This window comes from Gopherus flavomarginatus, chromosome 4, assembly GCF_025201925.1.
Source record: "Gopherus flavomarginatus isolate rGopFla2 chromosome 4, rGopFla2.mat.asm, whole genome shotgun sequence".
In the NCBI taxonomy this organism is placed as follows: Eukaryota; Metazoa; Chordata; order Testudines; family Testudinidae; genus Gopherus; species Gopherus flavomarginatus.
The window spans coordinates 16,091,959-16,106,054 of NC_066620.1; the positions used below are offsets into that span (position 1 = coordinate 16,091,959).

At 41.8% G+C, this 14,096-nt stretch overlaps 1 protein-coding gene across 2 annotated transcripts in view; it reads right to left on the reverse strand.

The window, feature by feature from the left end:
• Window positions 1-479: 479 nt before the first annotated feature.
• PELI1 (pellino E3 ubiquitin protein ligase 1) overlaps window positions 480-14,096 on the reverse strand; it is a 58,343-nt gene continuing 44,726 nt past the window's right edge. For both annotated transcript variants that reach the window (XM_050952189.1, XM_050952188.1), the window contains exons 4-7: window positions 11,854-11,955; window positions 4,282-4,479; window positions 3,986-4,174; window positions 480-3,006 (exon numbers count right to left, since the gene is read on the reverse strand). In XM_050952189.1, the coding sequence (XP_050808146.1) occupies window positions 2,440-3,006; window positions 3,986-4,174; window positions 4,282-4,479; window positions 11,854-11,955 (1,056 nt within the window). In that variant the 3' untranslated portion in view covers window positions 480-2,439. The remainder of the gene's footprint in view (window positions 3,007-3,985; window positions 4,175-4,281; window positions 4,480-11,853; window positions 11,956-14,096) is intronic.

Below are 14,096 nucleotides of genomic sequence, written 5' to 3' on the forward strand. Positions count from 1 at the left end.
TGGAGCTGGCAAACATTCCATTTATTTAAAACAAGGGAAGAAGAGCTGCCAGAGTGATCAGGCTCAGAAAGGCGATGCAGAGGGAGGTATGCTCTTTTACCTCTGCCTGGATTTCCACTTTGGAGTCTGGGTGTAGTGCAGAGCTGTACCGCCCACACTGTCCTCTTCTGAATGAAGTGCCAAGGAGGGAAGATGGTGAGTAATCATCACTCTTTCCCCTCCTTGCCAAAATTTGGAGGGAGACCCCCTCCACAGAGTGGGAGGTGGGGGCTAGCCAAGCCATAAACACACCAAATCTCAAACCCCTGATGCCATGTCATCATATTTCTCTGCTCTCAACACATGTGAAACTAACATGCTTAAAGCGAAGGAGATATTTTTGGAACAGTCATTTTAAAAAGTACCATAACCTTTCCATCTTCGTTAAATCTTTTCCATATGAGCAGAAACAAATCCAACAGAGCAACAGGCAACTCTAATTTCTATTTTTGAAAAGTGTTTACTCACATAGTTTGAATAAATTAATTTGAAAATAAAAATTAAACTACAGTATATATAGTCTGAATATAAATGATTAGAACAACTACAATACAGGGATTCCTTGTTGCATAAAAGTCTGATTACTTAATGCACGAAACCTGAAAAAATGTCAAAAATCAATTATATTTCTTTGAAATGGAGTAACAGCAGTTACTTATACATGACAGCTAATTGAACGTGTAATATAGGTTTCCTGACACACACATTTCCTGAGTGAACCAAACAATATATATATATATTTTTTTTAAATGGAGAAAGAATTCTTGACAGTTGAAGTAAATAATTCATGACTTCTAAAGAACACAATTCAGTTTGTTTTTACCAAGGAAAGTTCAGAACAGCTTTGAGATAGGGATAAATTAAAGCTACGCTACAGAGTACAGGAATTTGCTACTATCAGTTTACACAATATATATTTCCAATCCAAAGTAGAGAAACCAGTTTAAAAAGCTAGTTTAAAAAAAAAGAAGAGCTTACCTCGATCCTAAAAGGATTATTTGAACATTTGTCACAAAGCATGGTGGATTAGCCTCAGGCTCCATGTAATGCATTGGCCTTTTCTGGTAAGGGATTGGTTGCGGGGGGGCGGGGTAGAGGGGCAAAGAAAGGGGAGCATTTGAGGACAGGGATATTGAAAGAGACTAAAAACTGACTTAAAAATCAGCCATGGTGTGAATAACTTTTCTGCAAGCTTCCTCCACTTCAAGTGCCATGAATACAACTCAACTCAATCTCAGCTTTTCCTGAGCACAGACTGCCAATTGTGCCAATTTACACGATGTTTTGGGGACGTGGGCAAACATCGTAGCTCCAAGGCTGCAATGTCTTCACTTGTCACCTAAATGCATATTTGTACTCAGCTCTGTGGAGCTGAAAGGCAAAGCATATGAAGCCAGTGTGCCGCCTACCCATCCCGCCTACAGGTTAAGGGGTTAGATTAAAAGCAGAATGAATAATTTTCTTTAAACTGAACACTCAGCTTTCTGGCTAATTCACAGCTTTTTTCTAACAGTGAAGAACAGATGAGTCTTGGCTGTTCATTTTTTGTTGTTTAAATAAATAAAAGAACCTCAAACATTGCTAATGGTAAACAAAAGAGTAGTTAACGGAAGGAGAAAAATCCTTAACCTAGTTTAAAATTGCATATTCAAAGAATCAGGTAAATGTTTTCCTGTGACCAGTTCTTTTATTATAGTCCTACCCAATGGACAGACATTTGAAAAAGTCCATCATGATGATCTTTTGTGAGGTTAAAGCATATTTTTACACCAATGTAATCTGCATTAGTTTTGTTTAAAAAGCATTCAGTTACTCTAAGAACTCAATAGTGCTCTAGATTTTAAAAAGGTACTTCTACAGTTTTCTTCTAACCTTCCCCATCAGGAACTAGTCTATGCATCCAGTCAATGGATTTAACACACTACCATGCTGCTCCTCTATCAAAATGCCATAAGAATTTCAATAATAAAGATAAATAGAAAAAGTTAATATACATGTTGCTATATTTTACAATGTTTGCATCCAAGCTGTAAACTAATGTCCTTTGAACTGACCATATTTATCCTCAGTTATACAAAAAAGCAACTTTTGAACACCAAGGGCATGTCATTCAAAAATATTAAATTGAAGGCATTGAATTTCACTATGCATAAATTCCCTTCCCCTCTCCAAAAACAGACACTAAACAACGATGGGAACTTTCCCTTTCCCCCTCATAATCTATCTTGTTGCTTCCAGGCTTTTCTTCATCTAGAAAGGGATTTAGCTGCTGTAACAAAACAAAAGAGATCTTCATTTTAATGCAAGCTGTCAAAGCCCAGAGAATATGAAATAGACAGTTTGTTTAAAATCGGAATTGCTTAGCTTATAAATTTAATGAAGTCCTTGGTGACACGTGTATTAGTCAAGAGGCCCTTGGAAAATGAGTCTGATGTAACCCTGTTCGCCAGCCAGCTGATGTGCACAGAATGGACAGGCTGCATGAAAAGTGTGAGTACCATGAGGAAGAGGAATTTGGGACCAATATGCAGTTGTTTTTTCTGAGCACACGTGTCCACAGGGGCTGAATGCATGAGTTGGAGGTCCTGCATCTACATAAAATCCAGCTTCACATCCAAGCCACAGAGGCACATAGGGGCCAACAGAGCGGCACATGGGACATTCTCGATCCTTCCCGTCTCTTTCCTCTTTGTTTCCCCAGTTGTGATAGCCATGTACATGGCCACAGTTGAGATACACCCATGGTTGCTTTTCATCGACAACATCTTTCCTCTTCATACTAGGAAATGCTAATGTGTTAAACCCTACAGGGCACTGAGGCCTGGCGGCATTTATTTCCTGTCTTAGAGCTTCCAAGTGCTTCACCGTGGGAGTGCGTGAAAGGCCCTCGGCAGTACGCCACAGCAGCGTTGCTCCACACAGATCGATTAATGAGCCATCTTGGAGTTGGTTGGTTTCATTCTCAACCTAGAATGGAAATGCATAGAGATCACAAAGTTACTCAAACTGTCTGTACAGATTTTGAAGAAAACAACTGTAAAACCCTGCTAGGGAGCTCCAGCCAAGAGTTTCAACTAGCAGTGATTTTGGATGCTCAATCTGAGATGCATGAAAGAGCTTGATATTTAGAGGGTGGGTGCTCAGAATTTTTTGAAAATCAGGCACCTTTAACTATGTCTCAAGTTTGGGACCCTAAAACTGAAGCCACCAAAAGCACCCATATGCCTAATCATCATCAGCTCCTTCCTGATCATGTATCCAGCTAAGCCAACTAAAGAAAGAACGTTAGTTTGCCATGGGAGCAAGCAACATTAGTCTTAAGTTAGTAGTAATGTATGCAAACACACACACACACGGCAACCAGCACACCATCCTTCCCAAATCAACGTACCACAACTTAAAACAAGTAAAACATCTGATTTAAAAAAAATGTTTACTCAGGAAAAAGTCATATCAAGACAAGTCTGGTTTTATATCTCATGAATCTTTCTAGAGCAAGGTTTACATTACATTAGACTCTGAAACAGCCAAAGAACTGTGGGAATTCTCTCCCTCCACCCCCCCATGAGAAAACCTTGAAGAAAGATTCAAGTGAAAAGGGAGGGTTAGGAAATAATTTTTAAAACTTTTAAAAAGCCCACATCATGATGTAGCAAAGCTTCCACTGCTCACAGACCAACATGCTAGACTGGGCCACTAAGTTTAGCCCAGCAGTGTAAACATGCAATAAATGGCAGAATCTGGCCCGAAATCATTCAGTCTTACTCAGGTTGGGAAGCACTTTTCTCCATGAGCACTGACTAAAATGAATGTGACTAAATACAGAGTAAGGTGCTACACTGTTTAAGTCACTCAAGCATTCTCTGGCCCTTATGCAGCCCTAGGTATAGCCTTAAACAATGTACCTGTATAACATGCAGCATAAAGTGATATTCACTACACCTACCATTTTTCCCCTCTGCTGAGCTGATCTGGTTTCACGGAGGCTGAACACATTCCCACACACAGATATCTCCCTCCACACCCCTGGTTTGGAGTCTTCAGTAAACCCATTGCGCGGATGCATAACAAGAACTCCATTTGTGGTTAACCCATCCATCTGTCCATCGGATGTCTTCCATTTGGCAGCTTTTTCCTATGAGGAATGACAATGACAGAACTTCCATTCATCTGAAATTCCGAGGTATAAACTAGTTTAAATATAAGCCTGCAGTGAGCTGGGAAAAGAAAGTGTCTCTTTACCCCAAGAAAGATGTTTTTTGAGGAGTCAAATCCTGCAGCGTATATTCTTGCTGTAAAAGGAGGGTTCCGTTCACATATGATTCTGCAAGCAAACCTTGATATAGTGCTCTGTACAGACTGTGTATCTGAATTACTCTGACTTCCAGGAACTGTATCTGTCACTACGAAGTCGATAGGGCTTTCTGTTGACCGGCCAATCTGAGGAGGGAAGAACACACATGACTTAGAAGCTACAGTACAAAATATTTAAACTTAACATTTTAAAGTGGTCAAGAATAAACCATGACCTTTCAGAGATTAAAGGCATTTTACCACCTGAGACCTTAGCCCCCTCAGAACTGGTAAGTTATTCCACCTCTTATTTTACTGTAGCGTTGTTGTAGCCATATTGTGTCTCTCGTAAAGTGGGACCAATGTAGGTGAGGTAATATCTTTTATTGGACCAGCTTCTGTTAGTACAGACTACAAGAGTTTGAGCTTCACAGAACTCATCTTCAGTTCTAGGGAAGGTAACAGAAGTGGCTAACCTAAATACAAGTTGGGGCAGATTGTTAAGCATAATGGATTCACACATGCTATAGACGACCACTTAAAAAGAAGTAGGCAATTAAGGGTTGGCAGGCAGTGAGGTGTGTTACAAATGGTTGTAAAGCAGTGTCTCGGAATCCGTGGCGTCTAGCAGAAAGTAATGAATTTAAATTCCCAGGCTTGCCTTTTGAAGGTGTGCAGGTTTCCTTTGAGGATGAGGACTGAGAGGTCAGATATGAAGTGACTGCTTTATGAAAAGTGTTTGCCCACAGGTGATATGGCATTTTTGTCTTATTTTAATGTGGGAGTTCATGTGAGAGCATAGCAACTGATTTCATGCACAGAACTGTTGAGGTACATCACAAGACGTGATAGGCATGTATAGAACCCATGCATCTTAACAGGTGTACTGTCGGTGGTATTAATCACTGTTGTAGTGGAGATATGTCTGCAGGTTTTGCATCTGTAGTCGCTTTGAGTTGGTGTCTCCTGATTGGTGGGGAGCTAGCTACTGGATAAGCAAGACAGTCGGATGGTTGATTGAAGGCCAGAAGAGGGGAGTTGGGAAATATTTCGTTACGATGTGGTCCTCAACAAATACAGGTTGTAACCATTTGATGATAGCCCATATGGATTCTAGAGTGAGGTTCTGGGGACAACTAAGGGTATCTGATCAGTGGGTTCCCTGTACTGAAGCAGGTCCTCCCAGGGTATTTGGGTGACGCTTTCCATGAGAAAATCTACTTCTTCAGTGGAGTGCCTTTGTTAAAGTGAAGGTTTCAAGTGCGTTTAGGTGTGTATCTCAGACTTTGTTTAGTGCAAGTCGTATGGTATCTGAGTGCCTGGCTGTAGATAGTTCTCTTAATTTGTCTGGAATGGTTGCTGGATCCATGAAGGCAAGTGGTGATCCAGGGGTTTCTTGTATATAGTCATTTGGGGGGTTCCATTGTTGAAGCTGATCATGGTGTCCAGAAAGTTGATGCTACTGTGGGAGTGTTTTAGAAAGATTGATGGATGGGTGTCACATTTCAGGTGGCTGACTTTCTATCAATCAGGACCATCCACAGAAACACAAGGGGCTGGTTTCCCTTGTCTACCTTCTAAAAAGATCTTTATCTAAGCAGGTTTCTGACTTATATTAAGTTTTCAGGTATTTCAACTCATCATTGGTTGAAGGAACCATCTCTCTCAGCTTGCAAGAGCCTGGCCCCTTGAGTAGGTCTAGTGATAGATACCAGAGACGATTTCTGTCTTGCTTATAATCTTCCACAGTTCAGACAGGATGACCTCATGCTGTTTTCCACTTCCTATGCACTTCTGATCCCCCTGTATGTAAATGGGGCTTCCATTGTTTTGATTCCACCATGCTTAATTTACATAGGAGACGGGTAAAGAGCTCTGACATTGCCTTTTGTCTGGGAGAGGTTTGTTACTCCATTTGTTTGGGCACAGACTGTAAAGCCAAATATCAGCAATTACCCATAATTTCTTATATAGTGATAACACACACACACACACACACACACAATAGAACCTCAGTGTTACGAACACCTCGGAAATGGAGGTCGTTTGTAACTGTACACAAAAGGTCATGGTTGTTTTTTCAAAAGTTTGCAACTGAACACTGGATTTCATACAGCTTTGAAACTATAGTACGCAGAAAAATAATTTTATAATTAACGTTTAGCCATATTGTACTGTATTTGCTTTTGTGTGCGTGTGTGCGCACTGCCACTGCCCGTTTGTGTACTTCTGGTTCCAAATGAGATGTGTGATTGACTGGTCAGTTTGTAACTCTGAAATGCAGAAGAACCTCAGTTATGAACACCAATGACATTAAATGACCAATGTGTTGTTAAATTTCAAATATATTACATCATCTTTTAAATAAATATCGCGACACTAGTGTGGGAGGTTTAGTGAATATGTTAGGCCTGACAAGAATTGCTGACAGTAGTGAATCACAAATGGGACCCCGTGTTGCAATGGATGATGGGAAATTTATGAGGGAGTCGAGATCATCTGTCCAGAAGATGAAAATATCAATGTATCTCAGGTATATCGTTAGTTTCATGGTATATTATTCCAAAAATTCTTCCTCAAGGTGGCCCGTGAAGAGGCTGGCATGCTGGGGAGTCATCTTAGTATTCATGGCTGCTCCCCTGGTTTGGGCAACATGTTTGTTGTTAAATGTGAAGTTGTTGTGGGTGAGAATGAAAAGGATGAATTTGACAATGTGTTCAGGGCGGATTTCTGAGTGTTGTATATTATCTCCTAGGTATTTGAAGCAGGCAGCAATGCAATCATGGTGAGGGATGTTGGTGTGCAGGGAGGTGACATCTACATGACAGAGAGAATGTTCTGCGGGTGGGGTGGTGGTTAATGTCATGGAGTTTCTGGAGGAAGTCTATAGTGTCTTGGAGGAAGTTGGCTCTGTGTGTGGTGTGGTTTAAGGATGTTTCTATGAGTCCTGATATTTCTTCGGTAAGAGTGCTATAGCCAGATATGATGAGTCTGCATGGGAAGCACGTAGAACCTGGGGTGGTTCATGAGAAATGAGCTTGCAGAGTTTTTCTTGAAGTTGTTTGGGGAGGGATTTGATGGTAATTTTAAATTCCTGTGTGAATTGAGGTGTGGCATCTTAGAGTTCTTTACAGTAAGTGGTGTCAGAGTTGTCTGTTAGCCTCAATTAAAGACTATGATGGCATCCCCTTTGTTTGCAGGGTTGATCACTTTCTGGTGGTTGGATTTCAGATACCATATTACTGTCCTCTCAGTAGTAGAAAGATTGGGTGAACTGTAATATTTGTTGAGGATTTCAGAGTATCTTTCCCTGAATCAACCAATCTAATGATTTAGTGTGTGGTTTTCTCTGCTGGGGGACATCCAGTCAGATTATTTCTTTTTTTTCCCCATCTTAGTCGGTGGGGATGTGGTAGTTGTGGATGGCGTCGTCTTCATTGTGAAAGAATTCCTTGAGGCGGAGTCAGTGGAAGAATTCTTCTAGTTCTCCACATGTTAGTATGGCATCAGGTTCTGCGGTGGGGCAGAGTACGATACTTTAGTTCCAATTAGGTGGAGGATGCTGAGGTGTTGTGTAGCATCCACGTGGTGGATCTGATGTCTTGGATTCTCTAGAGTTGTTGCTGTAGTTTTCACTTTCAGCTTTTTCATCTTTATCATTATTTTGAGTTTTCTACATGATCTTCAGGTAGGTTTCATGGTTTTTTCTCCTTCCAATGTGTGATTTGTGTTTTTGTTTGAGGTGGTCCCTTCTGCAGTATATAAGATGCAGGAGGTGGTTCCTTGACAACCTCTAAAATTTGGTTTATTCAGGAGGCAGAAAGCAGCCAATAGAAGAAAAAATTGTAGGGAAGGCAGATGTGACAGAACTTGCCCCCTGGAGGCAGTTGCATCAGAAAGGTGAGCCCCAATATCTCAAATCAGCCTGAGATCAGCAGCTGCAATGTCAAAATAGTGGGAAAGTGACCCTTTTAATCATGGGGGAAAAAATGACTGAGACCCTAGTGGCTGCATGAGCCCAGCACACATTCCAGTTCTTGACATAAGGTTTAGGACCTATTGGAAGTACAATTAGAAAGAACACCTGGGACATATGAGTTAGCCCTCTAGTTCTGATGGAAAGCAGGATCCTGCTTGTTAAGAGACAAGATAAAAGAAGCTTGCATTTACAATGAAATATCCCTGCCTATAACAGAACAACTTTAGAAAAATAGCAGCCTGCTGTAATCAAGCCACTCGGCTGTGGGGGGAAAGGGCGGGGGGATATCTACCTTCAGGGCATTTGCTGACAAGATAGTTCCCCCTCTTCTGATTGCAAACAATTGGCTGAATTATGCCTTCAGTGCAGACCCATTCAACATGCCTGACTATAGTGGGGTTACATGAAACTGACTGCCTTTTCAGTTGGACATGTTACAATGCTTGAAGAGTGTACAGGGAACTTTTTACCCATTCCATCCAGGACACTCAGATAGCCAGATCTAAATGACTGGGGTGCTACTGAATTCAACAACTTGCTGCCTGAGCTCTCCAATTCCATACCCATTTATGTAACTGACAGACAATCCTTCTCCCCCAATTTTCATGGTATAGTGGATTATACTACCTTTAATTTACTGCTATGCAGAACGACACTGCAAAAGTGAGAGAAAGGAGACTAAGCACTCTGGGTATTTTTTGGTGGGGGAGGGAGGGGTTTGCTGTAGGGGATGTGAGGTGTCAATATATTTCTTCTATTGCATTTACTCTGCTTTCTAGGCAGGATAACCCATCAGTCCACATGGACTGCCACAGGTGGTTTTAAAGAAGCCTGCCTGAAGAACATTTTTACGAAGATAGCTTATTTGTTCCCCCTTTTTAGAAGATTTGGGGAATTACAGACCAATCAGACAAGCTTCAATTCCAGAAAAATACTGGAACAAATTATTAAACAATCAATGTTCAAGCATCCAGAGGATCATACGGTGATAAGTCATAGCCAACATGGATTTGTCAAGAACAAATCATGCCAAATTGACCTAATTTCCTTCTTCAACAGGGTTACTGGCCTAGTGGAGGGGAGAGGTGTAGACATGATATTCCCTGATTTTAATAAGGCTTTTTATAGTCCTAAATGACAGTCTCATAAGCAAACAAGGGAAATGTGGTCTAGGGGAAATTACTATAAGGTATCTACTTGAAAAAAAAAGAAAATCACATTCCGTAGTTATGAATGGTTCACTATCAAACTGGGAGGATGCATCTAGTGGGGTCCCGCACGAGTCAATATTTTCACTAACGATTTGGATAACGGAGATGAGAGTATGCTTATAAAATCAGTGGATGGCACCACGCTGGAAGGGATTGCAAGCCAGAATTAGAATTCAAAATGCCCTTGGAGAAGTGGCCTGAAACCAACCAGATGAAATTCAATCAACAAAAGTGCAAGGAAGGTAGGAAGGAAAATAATCAAATGCATAAATACAAAATGAGGAATAACTGGCTAGGCAGTAATACTGCAGAAAAGGATCTAGGGCTTATAGTGGATCAGAAATGGAATACAAACCAACAATGTGATGTAGTCACAAAAAAGGCTAAATATTCTGGGAGTATTAACAGGAATGTTATATCTAAGATACTGAGAGTAATTGTTTCTCTCTACTCAGCACTGGTCATGCCTCAGCTGGGGTACTGTGTTCAGTTTTGGGAACCACACTTTAAGATTGAACAAACTGGAAAGAACCCACAGGAGAGCAACAAAAATGATGAAGGATTTAGAAAACACGACCTGCGAGGAAAGGTTAAAAAACTGGGCACGTTCAGCTTCAGAAAAGACAAATGAAGGGGAAGCTGAGAACAGTCTTCAAACATATTAAGAGCAGTTATAAAGAGGATGATCAATCATCAATCAATCTCCACGTGCACTGAAGATAGGACAAGAAGTAATGGGCTTAATCTGCAGCAGCAAGGGAAAGTTAGCAAGTTTTTTCCTAATGTCTAACCTAACTGTAAAGATAGTCGAACACTGGACTAGAGTCAGAAGGTTGTAGAATCCCTGTCATTGGAAGTCTAAGAACAGGTTAGATAAACACCCCTCAGGGATGGGTCTTGGTCCTGCCCCAGCACACAGGGATGGACTAGATGACCTCTGGAGGTCCTTTCCAGCCTTACATTTCTATGATTCGGTGTTGGGAATCATTAAGAAAGGGATAGACAATCAGACAGAAAATATCATGCTGCCTCTATATAAATCCAAGGTACGCTCACATCTTGAATATTGCGTGCAGATGTGATTGCCCCATCTCAAAAAAAGATATATTGGACTTGGAAAAAGTTCAGAAAAGGGCAACAAAAATTATTAGGATTATGGAACAGCTGCCATATGAGGAGAGAGTAATAAGACTGGGACTTTTCAGCTTGGAAAAGAGACGACTAAGGGGGAATATGATAGAGGTCTATAAAATCATGACTGGTGTGGAGAAAGTGTTATATACTCCTCATAACATGAGAACTAGGGGCCACCAAATAAAATTAAAAGGCAGCAGATTTAACACAAACAAAAGGAAGTATTTTTTCATACAACATAGGTTTTCGGTCAACCTGTGGAACTCCTTGCTAGATGATGTTGTGAAGGCCAAGACTGTAACAGGGTTTAAAAAAGAACTAGATAAATTCATGGAGGATAGATCTATCAATGGCTATTAGCTACGATGGGCAGGGATGGTGTCCTTCACCTTTATTTGTGAGAAGTTGGGAATGGACGACAGGGGATGAATCACTTGATGATTACCTGTTCTGTTCATTCCCTCTGGGGCACCTGGCATTGGCCACTGTCGGACGACAGGACACTGGGCTGGACGGCCCTTTGGTCTGATCTAGTATGGCTGCACTTATGTTCTAATAAAACCATTTTTGGTAGCTCAGTCGTGGCAAATTAGTTTAACTTCAACACAGGATTCAGTCACTGGAGATGAGAAGGAACAAACCCTCATTTTAAAAAAAACCCTTTCCTTTTGAGGAAAGCTATAAGAGATATGAGAAGTATGCTGTGGGCCCAATTCTGCTTTTATATGCAGACTCCACTGAAGGCAATGGAATGACTTCGGATTTACAATGGTGAATCAGAAGTGGACCCTATATGCCAACATTTCACAGTACAGAATTCACTCTTAAATATTACTAGACTTTCTTGGAAAAAAAGCGTGTGCTGTTTTTTTCATAACACACTTGCATTTCCACGGCACCTACTAGTGGCTGATTCGCAAAGCACTTTGTAAGCATGAACTTAGCTTCAGGTTCCCCCTGAGAGACAGTTATCCCTTACTCTCCATTTTATAGACGACAGACGAGTTAAGTGACCGATCTCAGACACAAAGGATGGTCTGTGGCAGAATGAAGAGTAGAATCCTGCTCCTTGTCCTGGTGGATTAGTCACAAACACATGTTTCACCTTCAAACACTTAAAAATATTGAGCAAGAGCATGTCTTGTGCTATTTTCTTATAATGGAAAGAAAAATATATACTGCACATGCTTTACATACCTGAAACATATCAGTGTTGCTGTCATGTGTATATTCAACCACCACTGTCTGGGCCCGAGACAAGGTATATGATATGCTATGTTGGTCCTTGTTGCTTATTGCCTATAGAAAATTAAAATTTATTAAAAATAAAGAATATTTGAGCATCACAAAGGAAAACAAACACTAGTCAATTGACAGAGAGGAACAACTCAAGTTAAACACAGTAGACTTACAGTAGTGACAAGTCAATGCTCACGTGATTTTGTAAGTTTAAAGATTGCAAGAAAAAGGCACAAAAATTATGTGGCTTAGCTGTAGACAGATACAGATTTTAAACATGACACACACACAGTACACCATCAGCGTCTTAATTTAATGGGCTGGGTTTAGCAATCTAGAGGTTTTGCATTTTCAAAAGGTATCAAGGATATCTTGGTAAAAACTGCAGAACTCAGATATCCCAGACCTGGCACCCTAAAAAGAATGTGAGTGGAGTATGGAAAACATCAGTGCTGCTCACAGAACACAGACTAAATCCATGAGAGCTGAATTTGGCCCCCAAACTAGAAAATTCGAAGTTTTTTACTATCACCAGCAACCCACTTAGTTATTATTTCAAATACCATTCAGCTTTGGAACAAAGAGTTGAGATTTATTCAAGCCATGATCAAGAGTGCGGAGTACAGTAACTCCTCACTTATCATTAACCGGGATGACTTTTGTTACGTTGCTGATCAATGAACGAGCTCATTTAAAGTTGCACAATGCTCCCTTATAACGTTGTTTGGCAGCTGCCTGCTTTGTCCACTGCTTCCAGAAAGAGCAGCCTGTTGCAGCTGGCTGGTGAGGGTTTGGAACCAGGGTGGACCGGCAGCCGCCCCCCCCCCCCCCCCATCAGCTCCCTGCTCCCGTAAGTTCCCTGTGCAGCAGCCACCCAGCAGGCTATCAGTCCAGCTGTCCCTCCCCCCACTGCCATGTGCTGTTCCTGCCCTCTGCTTTGGAGCTGCTCCCAGGAGCCTCCTTCTTGCTGGGGGATCGGGGGGCTAATGTCAGTGTGTCCCCTCCCCCCTGCTCCTGCCCCCCCACTTACCCCATCTCAACGGGGCGGGAGAGGGGGGCGCGCGACAGGGCTCAGGACAGAGGGAGCTTGCTGGCAGCAGCTGCTGTCAACTTGCTGATCTACTTAAAAAGGCAATGTACTTAGAGTGGGGTCAGCGTACTTAAAGGGGCAACGCACAACTCCCTAACACACGGTGTGTGTCTCTGTCTGCTATGCTGTCTCCTCCCTCCATTTGTGCTGCCTTGTAGAGTGTGAGGCTACATTAACAACAATGTGTTAACCCTTGAGTGCTAGTTCATAATTTAGCAGTAAGACATTCCCTGGGAAATATCCCACCCTCTTCTACCCTCTGACTCCACCACCTCAACCAAGCTTCACAATCATCATTGTGGTGTACAGTATTAAATTGTTTAAAACTTGTACTGTGTGTATATATAACAAGTCTTTTGTCTAGTGAAAAAAAATTTCCCTGGAACCTAACACCCCCACTTCCCCATTTACATTAATCCTTATGGGGAAATTGGATTCGCTTAACATTGTTTTGCTTAAAGTCGCATTTTTCAGTAACTGAACTGCAATGTTAAGCAAGGAGTTACTGTAATCAAAATGAGACATTAGGTAAATGCTCTCCTCGCTACATGGCTATGCAAGACACCAACATCAATATCTCTGGGGCACACTGAAGCCACCCCTTCCGGGGATATGTACAGACGTAAGTGTGGAAGGAGCCTTCCCGGTTTAATTCCTCCTTCTCAATGGCTGCTGACAGTTGCAGTCCCTTGTTACCACTGCTACAAGTGGTGGGGCCCTGATCCTCCTCCTCCACTTCATCTCGTGGAGTTAGCCAAGTGCGGAAGAAAGTACATACTATCCTTTCCTCATAAGGAGGTGCTCCCCCAGCAGATTAGTAATTCTGCCACACCTTGCAATAGAGGCCAGTGTCAGAAAGGCACTTCAGAGCTCTACTGTAGAGACAGCAAATAAGCTATGTAGCTTACAACAAATATTAAGGGCCAGGCTATGCCAGCCTTTTGTGTAGGTGCATGGAGGATGGGGAGTGAGGATTCAAAGCACTCTCTTTACCATGTACCTCCACACCTCTCAAGTTCCAGACACAGTCACAGTCACTGCAATCTGGGAATTGCAAGACTGCTCCCTCCTAGCAGCCCTGGGGGAACAATCCACGATGGAGAATGGCACA